General features: G+C 35.5%; 1 protein-coding gene across 3 annotated transcripts; it reads left to right on the forward strand.

The window, feature by feature from the left end:
• The first annotated feature begins 267 nt into the window (after positions 1–267).
• Positions 268–19,831, forward strand: LOC148872573 (protein gamma response 1). 3 transcript variants are annotated; one of them, XM_088967625.1, is made up of 4 exons: positions 268–403; positions 695–2,389; positions 2,675–3,392; positions 19,481–19,831. In XM_088967625.1, exons 2-4 carry the CDS (start codon positions 1,033–1,035, stop codon positions 19,569–19,571), a joined length of 2,166 nt encoding a protein of 721 aa, XP_088823751.1. In that variant the 5' UTR covers positions 268–403; positions 695–1,032; the 3' UTR covers positions 19,572–19,831. The 3 variants fall into 3 exon arrangements, with proteins under 3 accessions (XP_088823751.1, XP_088823753.1, XP_088823752.1); XM_088967627.1 differs by lacking the exon at positions 19,481–19,831 and adding an exon at positions 18,756–18,855; XM_088967626.1 differs by lacking the exon at positions 19,481–19,831 and having other exon boundaries at positions 344–403; positions 796–2,389; positions 2,675–3,595.
• Positions 19,832–21,240: the final 1,409 nt, after the last annotated feature.

The raw sequence follows: 21,240 nt of genomic DNA on the forward strand, positions 1-21,240 counted from the left end.
ATTCGGTGTATGGTGTGCTCAGTGAGGAGCAAATCCAGATTCGTAATTGAACGGATCTGCTCTACGTTAGACGGGAAAGCAAAATAAGTTGACTACTCCTGCCTCTTTGACACGTGGACGTGGAAGTAATGCGTGCGTATGGCTTACGAAGACGTCAAACACAAATGACAATATGTAAATAAGGGTGTTTTCGTCTTTAAATTTTTGTACTATCGTGTTTTGAAGCGTTCGCAAAAGATACGTACGTCTAACTAGCATTCCACTTCTGGAAATTGGAAAATATCCGCGCCGCGCGAATCAGGCGGGAAAAATAATAAGCAGAGTTTCTCCACTGCGAACTTTCAACTTCAAGTTTGTTAGAGAGAGAGAGAGGGTCGGATCGTATGAAAAAGCCACCATACAGGTAGGTTTCATTCTCAGAACTCAGTCTCAGACATGTATTTGTTATATTTTTCCTTTAGGTTTGAGTTGCACGTCTAAGCTTCGTCTTTAATTCATAGGATCCGCTAGTTTTCACTTCTTTAAATACTTAATCCAAATAAAGGTTTCAGTATTGTTCTACTTCTTTAGACTTCAACGTCATTTGTATTAGTCTCTCTGTTCTGATACTGTAGTTTCTATTGGAATGTCGCTGTTTACATGTTTTTTTTTTTATTTTTATTTTTTATTTATAAACTGACATAGATTTCTGCAGTTTCTGGTTCCATGTTTTCTTTCCATGATTTACAGAAAATATTTATGTTGATGATGATGGAAATTGAATGTATCTGCAATGCTATATGGGTGATTATTTAGGATTTCGGTTCTTGAGGTACCAGCAGGAGTTGCTAAAGTTCAAGATTTTACGCATACATAAAACCGAGTTAGTTTTTGAGGGATTTGAGCTCGCATATAAAATGATCTAGCTGGGCCGTGCAGGGATAACGTTAGAGGAGACTTGCTATACGTTATATTAGTAAACCTGGGCAATTTTACTCTGTTTTTGGATAATGCTGATGACGCATTTCTACTGTCATCTTAGTCATTAAAGAGATGGAAGGTGGCTTGAAGACATCTCCTCAGCTAGGGTTTTCTATTGACAATGATGAAGCAATTTACGTTTCTGGTCTCAGCACCATACTGGTGGCTACAATTCAGGAAGTGAAAGACAAGATTTCTCAAATGGAGTATATTTTCTGCAGCCAGCTCTATCCAAAGTTCCAGTCGAGATGTAAAAGTTTGCAGGGAAGTTTTGATCAAGGTAGGAGGGTTGCAGAAAATGAATGGAGAGATAAGGAAGACTGTCTGTTACGCCAGATAAAAGAGCTTTCTGAAAAGAACCAGGTGCTTGAACAAAACCAGCAGTTGATTGCTTCTCTCCAACAGCAATTGATGGATAGTGAAAAGCTATTAGAGGAGCACAAAACAGAGAGTAAACTGCTTATGGCCAAATTAAGCTTAGAGAAGAATGAGGAGGTCAATGAGCTCAGAAAAAAGACAGAGGAAAATGATGATGGGAGGAAGCTGCAAGAAAAAACATCTGAGATGGTGAATAATGAACAGATCTTGAATGAATATGAAAACAATGAGAAGCAGCTTCTGGCCAAAATTGGTAATCTAGAGGAGAAAATTGAAGAGCTCCAGTACAAGCTCAGTCATAAGACTGAAGAAGCAGCTGAGGGAGAGGAACTGCTACATAAGTTACTCAAAAAGATTGAATCTGATACTGCAGTGGCAGTGAACAGAAATAAGTCGTTGAGGGAACATGAAGAAAATAAAAAGGAGCTCCTGGCCAGAACACAAATTTTAGAAGGGAAGATTGATGAACTCCAATGCATGCTCAGACAAAAGACTGAAGAAATGGCTGAAGGAACAAAATTGCAAGAAAACTTACGTGCAATGGCTGAGTCAAAATCCAACGAGATGGTAAATCTCCAGACGCAACTAATAAATCTAGAGAAGAATGTTAAGGAGTTAACAGTGAAACTTGAACAGAAGACTGCAGAAGTAAGTGAAGGCAAGAAACTGCAAGAGAAGTTATTCCATCTGATTGAGTTAAAAACGTCCGAGGAATTAAATAATAAAAAATCATTAAGTGAGAATGAAAAAGAGAAGGAATTGCTACTGATCAAGATAAAGAGTGTTGAGAAGAACATCGATGAACTTCAAAATGAGCTCAAAGAGAAGACAGAAGAAATAGTTAAGGGAAAGAAATTACAGGATTCATTGCATGATGATGTTGCTCGGTACATGTACAATGCTTCAATAGAGGAGCGGAAAAGAAAACATTGGCTAAGTTCTTACAAACGTTTGAAGTCTCAATACAATTTTCTTTGTAGAAGGCTTGATCTAACTGTGGAAGAGGAGATTGATTCATCAAAACTTCAAAACAAGCCAAGAACTTCAGAAGGCAAGAATATCTTATACTTAATTTTCTTATTCTCCAACTGTGACTGAAAAATGAACCCTTGATTCTTGAAAATACACCAGGTACTTCATTAGAAAGTTCTTAAGTTAGTGGCTTTTTCAATTAAAGTTACATTCCATTTAAGGATGCTTGCCTTAAATATAGAGCATCTCTTCAGGAAATAAGACAAATATACCAAATTTTAATGAAGTAAAGCTATGCACAAACTCATTCTCGGTGTTACTGCAGAGACCATAGTAACAATTCTTGTTTTGTCTTGTTTCACAGATCCTGAGAAGAAGGATCCAGACATTTCCAACCTTTCCAAGACAGATGAAGAGAATGATTCCAATTTCCAAGAAAAGTTGGTGGATGATGGGACAGTTAAATTAAATCAATGCTTAAACTCCCATCCCCCTTCTACTTCTGTTTCCTCTAACCCCCCGAAATATCCCATCAGCGAGCAATCCAAGCCACTAGTTGGCACAAAACGACCAGTTTCCTATTGGAGAAATACAAGGTCTCATCAGGAACCAGGTGGGCCAGATCCACATGATGATTTTCTTGACACTCCCATGGAGAAAGCTAAAGAAAACCTGAACAAGGCTATGAAGGAAAAAATCACTGATTTTCCAGTTCCAACTTCAAAAGACCCAGATCCTAATGCCTCAGATGATGAAACACAAGACATAGCTGTGAATCCAATCCCAGCTTCAAACTGCCAAGATCCTGATGACTCAAATAATGAACCACCAGTCATAAGAGTGGATCCTGCTTCAAGAAGGCGGAAAATATCAATTGCAAGGACTGAGTTAAAAAGTGTCAAGTATGTGGAGCCAGCAAGGAAGAAAGCTGAGAGGGAGAATCTTAAAGGAATTGAATGCAGGCAGTGCAAGAAGTTTTATGATGCTGTTCTTCCTGATGATAGAGGTGCCTACAATGATAATAATAATAAACACAACTTTCGCTGTGAGCATCATGATGGTGTTTCAAGGCATCGGTACAGGTATCTTCCTCCTATGACCCCTGAAGGGTTTTGGAATATTGGATTTGATTCTGACATGTAAGCTTTTTTTAAATGCCTTGTTTTAGTGAATTGATCTGAATTCATTTTTAAATCCATTGCTATAGTCAGTCAATGTTTTAGAATCGACAAACACTTTTAGAATCTTATGGCTTGACTTGGAAATATAAAGATTTGATTCAAGTGAAGAGGCAAACTGAAGTTCTATCAAATCCAAAAGGAGCTTTTTCAAGTGAAAGTCCATTAAACTTAATTTGGAGGTCATACATAGGTTTTTCAGTTTCCTATCCAACAAAACCAAGATCTTGTCAATCAAATGCGTTTTGAAAAAGTTATGACCATTTTAGTAATAGGGAAAAAGCCTATGATGTTATTAGAAAGCTTCAAATTTTCTATCTCTTTTGGAGCTGCCCTTTGTTTGTTTATTTTTAGGACCTAGTGTGCAACTTGGGCAGGTTGGTTGGGGTTTATTGCCAACTCTGGCCCAAACCTAAGACCTAGACCTTGGGTTGGTTCCAAGCCCATTCTGAGTTCAAAGCCTGAGTTTACCAACCTAAGCCCAATTTAGTAAACCCACACAACTTTGGATGAGGTCAGGTAGGCTTTGTTAGTCCTGCATGGACTGAGAGAGAGTAAATGAAAATTTATTAAATGTAAAAAGAAAGATACAACCCAGAAGGTGACAAGATGGCACCAAACATGCAAAACAAAACAGCTCTGAGTTGAACATCACAGACTGATACAAAACTGAGACAAAATACAACAATCTCTTCATCTATCTTCCTGAATACCCTCATATCCCAGAATATGATTAGCCCCCCTGAAAACCCTATAGTGTCCAACACCATCTACTCCCCACCATTCCTTCCCCATATCTCCTCCTTCAGGCCACATTGCATGATTCCAGCTATCCTGTAACAGAACTACCTTTGGACGGTAATTCCTCATCATTCTCCCTGAAACCCCTCACAATCCAGCTTACCACCCTCATCCTTCCTCCTCTCATTCAGCTCCTCCTAATACAATTTGACCTTTGCCCTCATATATCCTCTTCAAGCACCTCCTCTTTGTCCCCTTCCTCGTCCTTAGTGTTTTAAAATCACAAGGGGCAATTTGTGCCTGAGGCGCAAGGTGCAAAGGTGAGGCACAAACCTTTTTGAACCAAGGCAAAAAAAAAAAAAACAAAAAAATGTCAGAAAATTAAAAAAAGCCAAACTATTAAAAATGCAAAAGAAAAAAAAATTTAAACATACTATTAGTAAATAATATAAACTTAAATGTTAAAATAAATGTTTTAAAAACCTATTATCTAAAATTAAAATACATAAACATAACATGTAAAGCGTATTCAAATGAAAAATTAAAACTAAAATCAAGCATATAGCATTTTCAAGCATGTAAAACCCACAATCTCTTTTTTTCCTCAATTGCATTACTTAAGTAGCTAATGTGATGTAAAACATATTACATTCCTGTTTCTACAAGCCACCTTTGTACCATGCCCCTCGAGGCACGTCCAAACAAGTCCATCTTACACAACAATCCAGTTCTTGTACTCCTAACATGGGTGTCTATTAGTTTGTTTACTACTAGAACCCCATCCACCAACTGCTTTCCCTCAATAGAAGCACCTTGGAACTCCAAAATAACATAACCCACAACTGATTTGAGTCTTTTGGCTAACACTTTGGATAATGTTTTATAAACACTACCAAATGAGATTGATCGGCCTTAAATCCTTAAGTTCTTCAGCCCCCTTTTTTTCTTAGGGATAAAAGAAATAAAAGTGGAGTTTAGGCTTCTTTCTAAAGCAGTAGAAGAATGAAACTCTGAGAAAACTGCCATTATATCCTCTTTTAGGAAACCCCAACACATTTTGAAAATCTTCATAGTGAAGCCGTCTGGGCCAGGAGCTTTATCACCTTCCATTTCATTTTTGCTTCCCATACCTCTTGTTTCGTAAACACCCTCTCTAAATTCCTCATCTGTTTTTCTAACAAACTACTGAACTCCAGCCCATCCACCTTAGGTTTTCTCTTCCATTCTTCCTTGTAAAGTTTAGCTGCATTTGTCATTCTTTATTTTAAGGACTTATCTCCTTTTTGCAGTAAAAATTCCCCTATGAACACCAAGTTTTTGATTTCAAAAAGGAGATAAGTCCTTAAAATAAGGAATGCCAAATGCAGCATGTGAATGATTTGATTAACACTAGTTCAGTCCTAGGTCTGGAGTAAGAAAGAAAGAAGAAGAGAAAGAAGAGAGGAGAGAAAGAAAGTGTTCGGCTAGAGAGAAAAGAAAGTCAATCACTCTCGGTCGACCCATCTTATATTTATACTTTGCATTAGAATACAAAAGACAACTCTGTCCCCCATTAAGTATGGGACACACAACTTAAACATAGACAAAATAGATAACTGATCTATAGGTTACTCATCTTTAATTAAAAGGAAAAATGACCAAACTACCCTTATATTGCCAACTCTTACACTCCCCCCTCAAGTTGGAGAGTATATATCATATAATCCCAGCTTGTTACATATGTAATCCACTCTTCCCCGACTCAACCCTTTTGTAAACAAATTAGCCCACTAGTTTCTTGAACTCACATGTGTTGTACTTACCACTCCACTAATTACCTTTTCTCGTACAGAGTGGTAGTCAACTTCAATATGCTTTGTTTTTTCATGAAAAACTGGATTAGAAGAGATGTGGATTGTGGTTTGGTTATCACAGTACAACTTCATAGGCCTGTCAATTAAGAACCCCATCTCTTGCAAAAGGTTTTTCAGCCACACTAGTTCACATGTAGTATGAGTAATGGTCCTGTATTCAGCTTCTTGCTACTACGTTTTGTTTCTTGTTCTTCCAAGTCACCAGATTGCCACCGAGGAAGGTACAATACCCTACCCAATCAGCATTTGTGTACCCCTTTATCTAAAGAGTTCCTTCACTCTTGTATAACAGTCCACAGCTTGGAGATCCCTTCAAGTATATAATAATCCTTAGAACTGCATCCAATGTACAACTTGGGGATGTTGCATAAATTGACTCACCATACTGCAAATGATATATCTGGTTGAGTAATAGTCAAGTAGTTCAAGTTACCCACCAACCTCTTGTACCTCCCAAGATCTTCAAATTTTTCACTTACATCAGTACTCAACATTTGGTTTTATAGGTATTTCATCCAGTTTGGCACCCAATAACCTTGTCTCTTCAAGCAAATCAAGGGCACACTTTCTTTGGCACAAGTTAATACCATGTCTTGATCTTGCAACTTCTATTCCCAAAAAATATTTCAGCTTACCAAGTCTTTCGTTTGGAAGTGATCATGTAGAACTGTCTTTAACTTATCAATCCCATTGCTATCACTACCAGTTATGACAATGTCATCCACATAAACCACTAACAAAATCTTTCTAGCCTCTGATTCATAGATGAACACAAAATGGTTTACTTGGCACTGTTTCATGCTAAAGTCCCTCACTACTTCATTGAATTTGTTAAACTACGTATGTGGAGATTATTTCAACCCATGAATTGCCTTCCTAAGTTTGCAAATTTTATCATCCTCCCCCTGAACAACAAACCTTGGTGGTTGCTCCATATATACCACCTCAAGAAGATCACCATGTAAGTAAGCATTTTTAATGTCAAGTTGAAAGAGGGGCCAATCATACATTATTGCAAAAGAAATTGATGTAACCGTTTCTGGTCGCGTACCAATGTTTTGTGATGTAAAATTTTTTTGGCTAAGTACCTCGTTATTTGACCCACTGGTGACGTGCCTTGGTGATGAGCTACTTGGTGGTGAACTGCCTGGTGGTAAATTGCCTGGTGGAGAACTGCCTGGGGGCGAACTGCCTGGTGGCGAACTGCTTGGGGGCGAACTGCTTGGTGGCGAACTGCCTGGTGGCGAACTCCCTACTAGGCCTGTGACTTAGAGTGGTGGAGCTCCCTGGTGCAGCGCAACTGACTGCCCTCTGCATGAGGTGGTCTTCTTTCCTTTGTAGGCAGTGGGAGCTGAGGGACCTACGAGAACTCCATCTTTTCCTCCTCTTTGTAGGTGGCGGGGGCTGAGGGACCTATGGGAATTCCATCTTTTCCCCTCTGCATGAGGTGGTCTTCTTTCCTTTGTAGGCAGTGGGAGCTAAGGGACTTGCAAGAACTCCATCTTTTCCTCCTCTTTGTAGGTGGCGGGAGCTGAGGGACCTGCGAGAACTGAATCAGAGGACCCGGGGGTATTTTTCCGGCGGGGGCTCTCCGACGCTTAAGTTAGCACTCTGATTGTAGAGAGCTTTGAAGATAATATTGGAGAAACGAGAGAGCTAGAGAGTAGGGATTACCTCCACATTTTTTCCCTCTCCTTCCCCTTTGGAGGGTGAGGTCTTTATATACCGGAGTCCTCACGGGTTAGGTGGGTGAAAAGCCTCCAAACGGCAAGACTCGTCACATCCCGTCAGAACTGGGGTATGGTGGTGAACTCCTTGAGTTCGTCAGGTTGGTGCTTGTGTCAGGCGGCCAGGTCGGTGCCTGGGCTAGGTTGTCAGGGCGACGCCTGCATCAGTCGGCGAGTCGGTGTCTAGGCCAAGTTGTCAGGTCGGCGCCTGTGTCAGTCGGCGGGTCAATGTCTAGGCCAGGTCGTCAGGCAGGAGATCTTCTTGCGATACGCCAAACTACTCCTGTACCGAGCTTCTCTACAAGTGACGAGCTGCCTATGGAGAGCTGTCTGTGGCAAGCTGCTTATGGTGAGCAGTGGCATGCTGCTTATGGCGAGTTGCCTGTGGCGAGCTGCCTATGGCGAGTTGCCTATGGCGAGCTGCCTGTGGCTAGTTGCTTATGGCGAGCTGCCTGTCGCGAGCTGCCTGTGGCGAGCTGCCTGTGGCGAGCTGCCTGTGGCGAGCTGCCTGTGGCGAGCTGCCTGTGGCGAGCTGCCTGTGGCGAGCTGCTTATGGCAAGCTGCCTGTGGCGAGCTGCCTATGGCGAGCTGTCTATGGCGAGCTGTCTATGGCAAGCTGTCTATGGCAAGCTGTCAGTGGCAAGCTGCTTATGGCGAGTAGTGGCGAGCTGCCTATGGCGAGCTGCCTGTGGCTAGCTGCTTATGGCGAGTAGTGGCATGCTGCTTATGGCGAGTTGCCTGTGGCGAGCTGCCTGTGGCGAGCTGCTTATGGTGAGTTGCCTGGAGGCCATACTTAGTTGGCATGATGTGCCACGTGTCACAATTTCACTAGAGGGCCAAATCTGCCCTCATCAGAAATCAACACCCGAACTAAGCCAATCTTAGCCATAGGAGAGAATGTCTCCATATAGTCAACACCATACAATTGAGAGTAGCCTTTTGCTACTAACCGAGCTTTCAACCATTCAACGCTATCATTTGGAAGATATTTTATTGTGTACCCACTTACATCCAACAACATGCTTACGAAGAGGGAGAGTGGTAAGCTCCCATGTGTGATTGTGTGGCAGTGCAGACAATTCCTTTTCCATTGCTTGTTGCCACCCTGGAGAGGCAATGGTTTGCTAGAGGACCTAGACATTCTTAGGAATGGAAACAGAGGATAACAGAGATATAAACTGTCGACGAAAAGCAGAAAGGTGAGTAATAGAAACATAATGGGAAATAGGATGAGATGTACAACTACGTTTACCTTTGCACAATGCAATGGTAAAATCAAAGTTAGAAGGAGGCACAACTACTGGATCCGTCGACGAGGAATGAATTGGAGGAGCCAATGCTCTTTTGTGAGTATACACTTGTGTGATTGGTGGCCTTTCAATATTAACCTGTACTGGAGAAGATGATGACTGGGACACAACATGAACTATAGGAATGGGGTCTTCAACTGGAATTGGAAGTGGAAACACAGGAGGAGGAACATCAGAACTAGAAAATAATGGAGCAAATTCAAAGAAAATGACATTAGAACACATAAATGCATGATGATAGTTGTGGTTGTAACACTTGTACCCTCTTTGGGTTTGAAATAGTCAAGAAAGATGCATTTTGTAGCACATGCAACTAACTTATTTAGCCTAGGCCCTAGATTATGAATAGACCTGTTCATGGGCCAGGCTCGGGCTTGGCTTTTGCCAAAATTTGAATGGGCCTGGCCTGAAGCCTGGACCCGATGCAGTGTAAAGTTAGGCCTGAAGCTCGGCTCGTGAACATGTCTAATTATGAACAAAACAGACAACCAAAAACTCTGGGAGTAAGAGGAAATGGAGATAGAGTAAGAAACAAATATGAGAAAGGTGATTGACTTCCAAGGATAGACATGGGCATCCGATTGATGAGAAAACATGATGCAAGAAGACTAAATTGCTACTTTTGTACCATCACCATCAAGGTAATACAATCCACTTGCTTTATGCCCTCCTCCGATCTTCATCATTGTTTTGATATCCTAAAACACAAGAAGAGGGGTAAAAGGTTATGGAATAATTAAGAGATTTAGTCAATCTACCAATAGACATGAGGTTAAAAGGAAATTTGGGTACTCATTAGACAAAGGATAAAGATAAAGATGTGATGTCAACATCATCAACACCACAATTGGGAGAAGTAGAACCATTAGCAAGGGTCACTGTTTATGATGTGGAAGATTGGGAGAGAAGAAAACACACAGAGTCCCAGTTATATGATCAGAGGCTCTAGAGTCAATAATCCAATGTGAAGGTTTGGATGCCAAACAAGCCATACTTGAATGAGCAAGAGTGGCTGTATTCTGTTAAGAGGATGTCTAAAGAAATTTCTCGTACTCATCACGTGGGACACTCACCATTTCCTTCCAGAAGCACCTGTAGATGTTGAGGGTGTCTGATCAGCCTATTGGTTCTCACCAACTGTGCCACCACCACTAGTCATAGCATTGAGCATTGATTGGCCCAAGTATTGGGTGGACCATGTAAGTCATAACAGAGGTTAACAATATGCATGGTTTTTGAACTGTTGTTGACCCGGATGGTTGGATTATTCGACCTGGGAACTGTCCTGGCAACCGGTTCTGTTTTACCCCAAACCCGATCCTGGGGAAAAACTGTTGAATGGTTCAATGACCTGTTGACCCAGGCGGTTGAATCATTGACCCGGAAACTAGTGGCCATGGTTCCGGTTCTGGGTCGTTTTTTAAAACATTGATAATATGTCCATTTAATCCACAATATGTGCACCTGAATGAGCCTAATATTTGCGCCAAAACAGGTCCATATTCAGATTTCAATCCCATTAAAAACCTTGTCACATCAAACTTTTCCCGTTGCTGCTGAATTTTAACATCTGAAGTCAAAGGGTGATACACATTAAGCTCATTAGGAAGATATTTCGTACTTGCATAATACTCCTCTAGACTCTGATTTCCCTACTTCAGGTTAAAGTACTCCCGATAAAGTTGGTATACTCTTGTGGTGTTATCTTGGCCAGAATAAAGTTTCTTAGCATGGTCTCAAATCTCTTTAGTTGTATCCAAGAACATAAAATTCACACTAATTTTAGGCTCCATGCTATTCTACAACCAAGTCATAACCTGTGTATCCTCTTGTTCTCACTCACTATACCTCGGAGAGTCAGAAGAGGGTTTTTCCTCCTTCACATGTTTTACCTTCTTCTTGGCTCTCAGAAACACTTCCACCAATTTAGCCCATGGCACATAGTTATCACCATTTAATTTGATGGAGGTCATTTGTACATTTAGGTAATTGGGGGAAATTATAACCAGTTTTATTATCACTACCCTCTCCGGTTGTTGCTATTGTAAATAAAAGGTCACCACACACCACAAAAGAAGGAATTCAACTACAAGAAACCCTACTGCTGTCATAGGGTTTAGCACCAAAAAAGAAACCCTACCACTGTCGCACACATGCAGATGTAAACAAAGAGAAAAGCAGTCCATATGCATACCTATCAATCAGCATTTCCACATAGTCGAAATCCAGTCAACTATATGGTTCTGTTCACACTTGTCCACAACCAGCGCTCTTCGAGTCATCAGTTAGAGGGTTTCTAGCAAACCACCGAGACGAACACCACCACAGCAACTGGAGGCATAGTTACCTCCTAGTAGGAAAAACGACCACTCTTTTTTGGCCTCTTATCGAACCTCCAATTGGTTTGTGACTTATTTCAAAAACCATGTCTGATATGGCGATCCAAGGAGAAGGAAAGGAGAAAAAGTGGATTCTAAACTGATTTTCTAGTGCTCTGATACCGTGTGAATGATTTGATTAACACTAGTTCAGTCCTAGGTCTGAAGTAAGAAAGAAAGAAAGAAAGAAAGAAAGAAGATAAAGAAGAGAGGAGAGAAAGAAAGGGTTCGGCTAGAGAGAAAAGAAAGTCAATCACTCTCAGCCAACCCATCTTATATTTTAGTCTTTGCAAATTGCATTAGAATGCAAAAACAACTCTATCCCCCATCAAGTATGGGACAGACAACTTAAACACAGACAAAATAGATAACTCATCTTTAATAAAAGGAAAATGACCAAACTACCCTTATGTTGCCGACTCTAACACAGCCTTAGTAACATTCTGCTGCCTTTTAATTCTTGCTTCATCCTCTACCTCTTCCCCATCTATGACCAGATTCTTTATTAGATTTTCTCGTCTTCTAGCATTTGCCATTTTGTTGAAAAATCTGTATTTTTTATCACCCTCCCTCTACCCTTATGTCTGCATTTTATTTCCTCTTGGAAAGCAAGTTTGTCAAAGTTCGCTTTGGCACTTCACCTCCTTTATCTTCCTGTGAGATTTGTCCATTCTCTTCAGCTTTATCCACCTCCATTATGATATCCACACTCTTTCCTTCTTATCTCCACTCCTTAAATACCAGCTTCCTCCTAACCTTTATCTTCTCCTTGAGGCATTTTAATTTCTTACCAACTATAAAGCTTGCTGAACCTTCAAAGTGAAATTGAGACCACCACAACTCTAATAGACTCACAAAGTTTGAGGGATCTAAATTTGTCCAATTGACTTGATTTGGTGCGTCATTATATAGGTTTCTCAATTACCTGCACAACAATGTTAAAATCTTGTGTATCCAGTTTATTTGGGAAGTTATGGTTATTTGAGTAAAAGGGTGTACTTTTGTGATGGGATTAGAAAGTTTCTATTTTGGAGCTATCTTTCGTTTGTCTAGTTCTAGTAATATTAGTAATAAGTATTTAAAGTTGTTTTAGAAGGCAGAGTGCATATTTTAGTGCTCTTATTATTTATTATATTTTGGTTTATTGTAGTTTTAAAGCAATGAGGAGTCTTTTTTTTTTTATCATTACCTGGAAAATCATTAAAGAGAGATGTGAGCCCTCGTGTCAATTCTATAAATAGAGCCATTGTAATTGAAAATTAGAAGAGTTAGTTTGATGAACAAAAGTCTTGTTTAGTGAATTCTGGTTATGACTGGGTCTCTGTGTGTGTGTGTACGTGTGTCTTCCCTTTGATTTCTTCTTCTAAAGTGATTTATCTCTCTGTTGTATGTTCTAACAGCAATATTTCTGTTTTTCTTCCTACTCTAAAGTGCTTCACTGCCGGAATATAGTTTCCTGCTCATTTTTTGGTGGTTAGCAAACTGCCAACTTGTTTTTCCAAATATATTCTTTTTCGTTAGTTGCCCAAATTACCTTTACCCTAGAAATCTAACCACCAGATCTGAAACTTGTAGGACCCCTACTTAGATCCCAGATCTCCTGCAAGCAAAATCTCTGTTCATATACCATCCAACCACATATTGGGAATATCTCCCATATATGTAGGCTAAATTCATTGGGAGATGATCCCAATGTGCGGCTGGATGTCCATGCTTTCAGAGTGTGTTCTGAGTTTTTGCTTGCAGGGAATCCCATTACCCCTATTCATCTCCACCCTCCCTTGTTACAACTGACTCTTCTCTAGCCTTTTTTGTGCATCACACTGCTTTAGGACTGTCATTGTCCATTACATGTACTGGAAAGTTTCTTGGTGCTAGGTGCTAAGATATCTTGGCAAAAGGTGTGACAATAGGACAGGATTGTGCAACTTCAACCATAAGAGGAATTGATACGGATACAGGTTTATTTATTATAATCATTGTTTAAAGTAGGATATTTTTTGGCCAATACATATTGTTTTTTCATATTACTAGCATGCAGCATGGATGGAATGGCCGAAACTCCTTTCCATTCTACCTGTATTCAGAGTATCGATTGATATGCTGCCTGTATCATCCATCCGTTTTGGGTTTGTGTTGGCTGATACGATGGTTCAAAGCAGTGTTTTAAAAGGTGTGGGAGGCGTATGCTTAGAGGCGTGCCTCTAGGCGAGGTGCCCCCAAAACGGCCTGAGGCATATGCCAGAGGTGCTAACACCTTTGAGGCGTACGCCTCATATGTTTTTTTCATGAGGCGTGCTAGAGGCGTACACCTCATGCGCCTCATGCACACCTCATGTAAAAAGACAAAAAAAAAAAAGAAAAAAAGAAAGAAAAAAAAGAGAAAAAGAAAGATAAGGAAAGGGAAGGGAAGATAAGGGGAAAGAAAGGCCCTCCCCTTTTAAGTAGTGCTACGCATCTTCATTTTTCTTAATATAAAAGATTTTTATTAAAAATAAAGAAAAATGAGATTTTTCTTCCTCTTCTTCTTCCTCCTTCCTCTTCATCCCCCCTCCTCTCTTGTGTTCAGGAGGCTTACGCCTCTTATGTTCTGAACTATGCCTCACACCTCTAGGTAGTGGAATGCCTTGTGTCATGCCTCTGTGTTTTAAAACGTTGGTTCAAAGTATCGATACACATGTGTATTGGCACTTTGAACCACATGCCTTTTATTTATTTATTTTTCTTCCTTTCAAATGGGTTCCCAAGAGCACTTGTAAACAGGTATATCGGGGGAACCTACCGATATGACATGATATGCCCGATATGGGGATTTCAGCAGACTGAAATGGACAATGTATCTGCTGATACCACATTGTTCAAATTTAAATTCAAATTCATCTCATTAACTTCTCTATTTAAGCCTTTCTCTCTCATCGTCTCTCTCATTAAATTCTTTCCATTCAAATCACACCATCAACTCTTCTCATTCTCTCTCACATCATTAACTCCTATATTTTAGCCATTGTTCTCTCATTATTTTTTTTCAAGCCATAATTTTTATAGCATAAAATTGCAATAGGAAGATTTGAGCCCACATCTATAAGTTGAAACAAGCCCACTACTACCCTATGCTTCTGCTTCTTGTCATGATTGTATGGGTTCTAAAGTTTAACCTGTACATAACAGATTTTCTCTTCCCAAGTGTCTGTCAATGAATTTTTTGGCAACAACCAGAATTCACTAAACCAAATTTTATTTCTTCAAATCAACTCCCTTTTTTCTTTGCAACTAGAATTCACAGTGCATTTCTATGGTCTATGCCATGCAGTTGGGTGCACATTCCTTGCAGTCAAAAATTCCAATCAGTGGCCACATAATGGGTTATGTTTCAGCCTTAATATCATTCTTCCCTAATTGGCTCATGAATAAATATAGTTATTTAGGCTCAGTTTGGGAGGAGTACAAATACAAATTTGTAGAGTGCAAAACCTTATATTTTGTATTATTTTGTATATATTTGTACTGTAGATATTTGCATTTGTACTCCTTCCAAACTGAGCCTTACAGAAAATTCCATTAACCTGATAATTAGTAAAACGGTTTCTTTTCAAATTTTCTTGAACAAACGTAGGGGTTTAAAGTGAATCCTTAAGGCTATGTTTGATTTGATAGAAAATAAGAGAAATAGAAAGATGATGGTCCATTCAGAGCCTAGTAGTTAAGGACTTGGGGCTAAGAAGTGGAGTTCAACTGTCTCGAGGAAATCCTTCCCCCCTGCAAAAGTTAAAGTTGAGGAATGGCAAGTTGGCAACATGAACGAGTGATCCGATGTGGATATGTATGAGAGGTCCAAAGCGTGTTGGTAGGACTGCGGGAGGACTATTTTATGGGAACAGATGAAGTAAAGACAGCCAAGAATCTGCAAAGCCAGAGGCTTGATAAGTTCAACATTTCACTTCACATGGTCCACAAATGGGGAGGGATTACTCTTATTTGTTAGTTATAAACATGAAAAGGACTTCCTACGTTTTTTTTTCTCACTAGTGAATAACTTATTTGTTTTATATATATATATATAAATTTTGAAGAGAATTAGTTTTCAATTTTGAACTATTTGATAATGCTAGTTATATAATTCCGTAGTCCTCGTTACAGAAATAATAACTTTATATACAATGTTGAATATTTTATACATAAAAGTCTAATGAAAGATATATTAAAAATAATAAAATCACAGTACATAAAAAAGAATAATAATTGTCATATAATGAAAGGAAATAAACATCATTTGCAGTATCCTATTTCTACTAACAATAAATATTTTTTAATTAGCACAAAATTTCATTTAATTAAAAAAATTAACAATGCATCATACAAAAAATTGTTGAAATTTCAGCATGAATAACAATTTTTATGACCAAATCACCTTTGAATGGCGAGTTAGAGGAAAATGGTCTTTTTTATTTTTCAATTATATTTTGTTTTTTACATTTTTAGTGGGGTGGAAATCCCAATATCTAATATGATGACAAAGTGATTTAATGGAAAAGTGAACCCTTATATCATTTGTTGAAGGGTAAAATTTCAACAACATTTATAATATTACAGACTAATAAAACTTATTACTGAAAGTTTAGATATATTTTCAGAACTATTATTGAAAAGTAATAATATTTTCAGTAATTCAAAATTTTTAAAAATTATATTGAATTTTTAGATTTTGATATTAGTTGTAATAACTTATAATAAGTATATTAAGTAATTATTAGTTATTTTAAAATATAATAAATATTCCAAAATATACTTGAAATGGTAATAAATATTTAGTAATTGTTTTGATTTTTATATTTTGATATTATTATTTTTATTTTCAATAATTTCAGATTTCAAAACAATAAAACCAATTATCATCAGAATTTTCAGGACTTAAAATTACTAATGTCACCAATTATTAGAACTATTCTAACGAATTCTCACAACAATTATTTTTTTTTTTGTATTTTGATATTAATATATATTTTTCAGATTTCAAAACAATATTTAAAATCAACCTATTCTGGTTTTATTAATTGGTAATTAATTAATGACATTAATTTTTGAAAATGTTAAAATTTGAAAATAATAATTACTCATGACATTAATTAAAATAAGTAATTTCAATAACCATTAACAAACTTTAGTAATTTTTTAGCAATAAGTATATATTAATCTGTTCAGTTATTTTCGTCAACTATTAGTGAAAAATTAATAAATAATTAAAATATTAATAAATATAAATTTCATAATTAAAAATTATTGATAGCCTTTCATTGGAAAATTTATTTCAGTAAAATTAAATTTATTTTTCTAACATTGACATTAATTTTTATATTTTCAGTAATTTTGGTCAATTTATTAAAAACACTTTTGCTAATTTATTGTTTTCAAATATTATTATTCCCATTATTGATATTACAATAGGTAATTTTAATATTATATTTATTTTTATTATTAATACTCAGATTTATTAATATTGTCAATTACGAATTTATAATTACGAACACTATCGATATATAATGAAGATTATTTAATATCAGTAATTATAATTAATAATATAATAATTTTTATCCATAATTTAATAAATTACTATAAATACAATTAAATTAATGTATTTATTAATTAACAGTAATTATTTTTAAATAAATAATATTATATTTAATAATTAACAGGAATTAACATTAAATTTAATAATTATAGTATTTTTAAATAATTAACAATATTGATTAAAACCCAGAATTATTTAACAGTAATTAAGAGTAAATAACTACTGTATTTAACAGTAAGAAACTAATTCAGATTAATTAGGAGTTCAACCAGAAAACCCGTTATCAGTAATTAAAAGCATTAACAGTAATTATATTTAAATTGGTTTTAAATTTAACAGTAATAAAATACTAGGTATTAATTAACAACAATTAACAGTAATTCAATTGTAAAGAAATTATTTTTAAATTGTAATTAGTGATTATAACTATAGTATTTTAATATGTAATTAACAGTATAATGAAAAATACATCTAATATTTATTACAGTATTTAATTATATTAATGTAAATACATTAAAAATAAAATATTTATTAATTAACAGTAATATAATTAACAGAAATTAATTATGAAAAGTAATAAATTACGTTTAACAGCATTTATTAACAGAAATAAATATTAATTATAGTAATTATAGTAATATTCATTTAATGAATTCACATTTGCTAGCCATGGTTACTTGTATTAATTATAATGAAATTATATTGATATAATAATAATTAATTATAGTAGTTATACTATTTTTTATAATATTTTAATCATAATATTAGAATTACTGTTATAAACAATTAATAATAAAAATGATAGTCGTAATAAATTGAGTAATTTTTAAAATATATTAATAATTAATAACTGATACTTATATTAGTAATTATCATTACTTTATAATTATGAATTAATATAAACATTAAATGGTTAAATTCAAATTAATGATTAGCATTATTACAATCATTATTAATGATCAGTAATTAATTAAACCGGGTTTGTTTTCAACACTTAATTAATTATCTATCCGAATTAAAAATTATCATTAATTTCATTGCTGTTACTTATCAGTAATTAATTACGTGTATTTAAGTAGTAGTAATTAATTAAATACCTTAAGTAATAAGCAACAATTGAATGATTTAAATACCTTAATTAATAAGCCACAATTGTTGGGAGTTGACTCAGTTTAAATACCTTAAAGGCTTAAACTGGCTCAAAATACCAGGGTCATTATTAAGGAACAGTTAAAGTGTTAGTTTAGATCAGACCCGACCTGATCCGATCCGCATAACATCTTAACGCGACTCCAAGGTTTTATTGGCTCAAATAACGGTGATTTATCACCCATTTTGAACTTATAAATGCATTAGATATTCGAAAATTAGAAGAAAATAACAATAGAATTTGAAAAAAAATAAAAAAATAATTGAAAACACAAATCAGTTGTGATAACGTTCATCGGTGAACAGAGTTAACCAATTTACTGATTTTACTGAACCCTAACTCTTGAACAGATCTAACCGATTTAACATTAAATAACTACTAAAAAAAAAAAAATAAAGCATATAGTAGACCAACCGATTGAAGTATTCTTGAAGTTCAAACTTCTCTAAATTGCATACTTGTATAAGTTGCAGAGTTCTCTGGGTTGTAGATTTCTCTGATTTGCAGACTTCTCAGAGATGCAAACCTCTCAAAATGTGCAGAAAGATGGCTAGTTCGGTTGGATGAAGTTGCATATTGTTCAGAGATGAAAATTGAAATGTTGCATATTCTCCTTTTTTTTTTAGGAAACGATAGAGAGTGGGAGCTTCCCACTCCTCACTTTTTGTCAAAAAGAGTTCGAATGACATGTGACTTTGCATGGAAGTGGGCTGTGTTCTTAAATGGCCACTTCTCAGATTGTTGACATGTCTACTTTTTCTAATAAAATTCGGAAGACCATTACTCAGATTGTTCTTTATTTTGCAAATTACTGGGAGGACAGTTGTCTTACAAAAGGGTTGCCACGTATTTGATTGGGAAGGAGTTTGGCCTGATTTTATTACTTTAATATATATATTCGACTATGATATGAAAAAGATATGATATCTGAAAATTTTCTGACCAATCACCTAGAATCATAAATATGGTAGCCAATTAGATGTTATTTATCAAAATTCATGAATGTGTTTTGATTGGTCAAAACGCTTCCCATACCATATATTTTCCGCATCATAGATTTTCTCATATATATATTAGGTGTGCTTGGGATGATCCAAATTTGATCTGTTTACAATTGGATTGAATATGAACCCACTCCTATCTGATCCGATTTAGACAATATATAATATTTTGATCAATTTTGGTTTAATTTGTTAATGACTATTCAATATACGATTGTAATTTGACTTCAAACTTTTTTTTTTTTTTCAAACTGTTGCTTTTGCAGTAGAGCAATAGGAAAGGCCAATTCGAGGAGCTACATTCTTCAAATAAACAAAACATGGAATCACTTGAATTCTCTCGATCTTTTGCTCTAATTATTCAAATAAACAAAGCTCACAAGTTTTTTTTTTTCCCTCATGTGAAGTTAACTTATCAGGATAACATTTGCCACACGGAACTTGGGAGATATAGATCTCATTGCTTATATTGATAGTTTGATACGTATCGTTCAGTTTGGCCGATTTCATGCCATTTAGGTGTCGGACATCATTTTATATTTCATCTGTACCCCCAACAACTTGCTCTAATCAGAAAAGAAATTTGAGTTGTCCTCACTCAATCAATTTTGAGTAGACATTTTCGTACATTAAAAGGTGCCATAATTGGGTCTATGAAGGATCATTCCATATTTGAAGATCTTTATTTTTGCCATGTAGAAGGATCTTATGGTCAATTTAGACTATCAGATGGGGGACCCAGTGGACTGGTCACATGCTCAACTCAACAGTTTATTAGAGCTGTTTCCCTACATTATATTGGTTGTTTCCACAACTAATAATAATCATTCATTTAAGCTTATAGTGTAAAACTTAGCTATAAAACTGAACTTATTTTCGACATGCGGTGAGGTGTTTTGGGGCAAGTAGTTTTTCATGGATACAATACATGGTGTAGAGGAACTTGGAGAATGGAGATTTCTTTTTAAATTCTAAATTAATTTGCCTTGTGTAAGACTCTTTAGGCGTTTAAATAGGACTGACATTTGGATAGGAATCTCAATAGAGTAGGGACAATGCTCCTTGTCTCCCACCTGACTTTGAAACAAACATCTATTCCCAACTCTGATCCCCACCAGGTATAAAAATGACCATCCATCGTTGATCCCTGATGGGGGTGAATTCCCTGCTAGGGATTCAAATCCTTGAAGTTTTTAAATTAAAATTATTTTTAGAAAATAAATTTACTTAAAAATAAGAATTTTTAAAATATAAAAATATTTTAAATATATTTTGATATATATATATATATATATATATATAATACCATAATTCAAAGTATCGATATTGTATTGGACAATTTGGATATGAATACAGATATACTTGCAAAGTGCATGGATATGAACGAAAAAACATGAAAATGCTTGAATACGCTAAGAAAATGTGCACAGATTTCATAAATATATTAATAGCATTAAGTTTAATGTCAAAACAACTATAAATAATATATAAATATATATGAATTGTATATTTAAATGATATATATAAAGAAGTATATTATAATTAATATAACAGGACATGTAGATATTATACAATTTTATTAATAATGCACCAATCAAGAGTCCAAGGCATAAAGCTAATATTATTTTATAATCCATTAAAGTGTAAGGCATAAAGCATATCCAACTATTATATTTGAATTATTATATCATTTTTTCTATTTTTATTTTTTAACATTAACAAAAAAATTCAGCTAAAAATTAATTCTTAAATGTTTGATAAATAATATTTATATTTTTGTAAACAATAAATATGTTATTATAAAATGTAAATTAAAATATAAATTAGTAATTTATAAAAATATGTAATCTTAACTTAAAATATATCAAATCTATTAAAATTTTGAAAATGCATGTTATATGAAAATTCATAAATTTTAATTACTAAAATAATTATTCCATTAAAATTTTGAAGTTAAAAAATACATTTTATATAAAATTTAGATTAATGGATTTGATAGATTCAATTTATATAATATTTTTAAATA

This window comes from Nelumbo lutea, chromosome 2 (genome assembly GCF_056320005.1).
Source record: "Nelumbo lutea isolate HS-2025 chromosome 2, American lotus-T2T, whole genome shotgun sequence".
Classification (NCBI taxonomy): domain Eukaryota; kingdom Viridiplantae; phylum Streptophyta; class Magnoliopsida; order Proteales; family Nelumbonaceae; genus Nelumbo; species Nelumbo lutea.

What these genes read in the sequence shown, in the direction of transcription:
- LOC148872573 (XM_088967625.1), top strand. Translation starts at nt 1,033, where the DNA reads ATGGAAGGTGGCTTGAAGACATCTCCTCAGCTAGGGTTTTCTATTGAC. An exon ending in CAAGCCAAGAACTTCAGAAG is followed by an intron (nt 2,390 to 2,674) that starts GCAAGAATATCT and finishes CTTGTTTCACAG; the next exon opens with ATCCTGAGAAGAAGGATCCA. An exon ending in GTTTCAAGGCATCGGTACAG is followed by an intron (nt 3,393 to 19,480) that starts GTATCTTCCTCC and finishes TTGCTTTTGCAG; the next exon opens with TAGAGCAATAGGAAAGGCCA.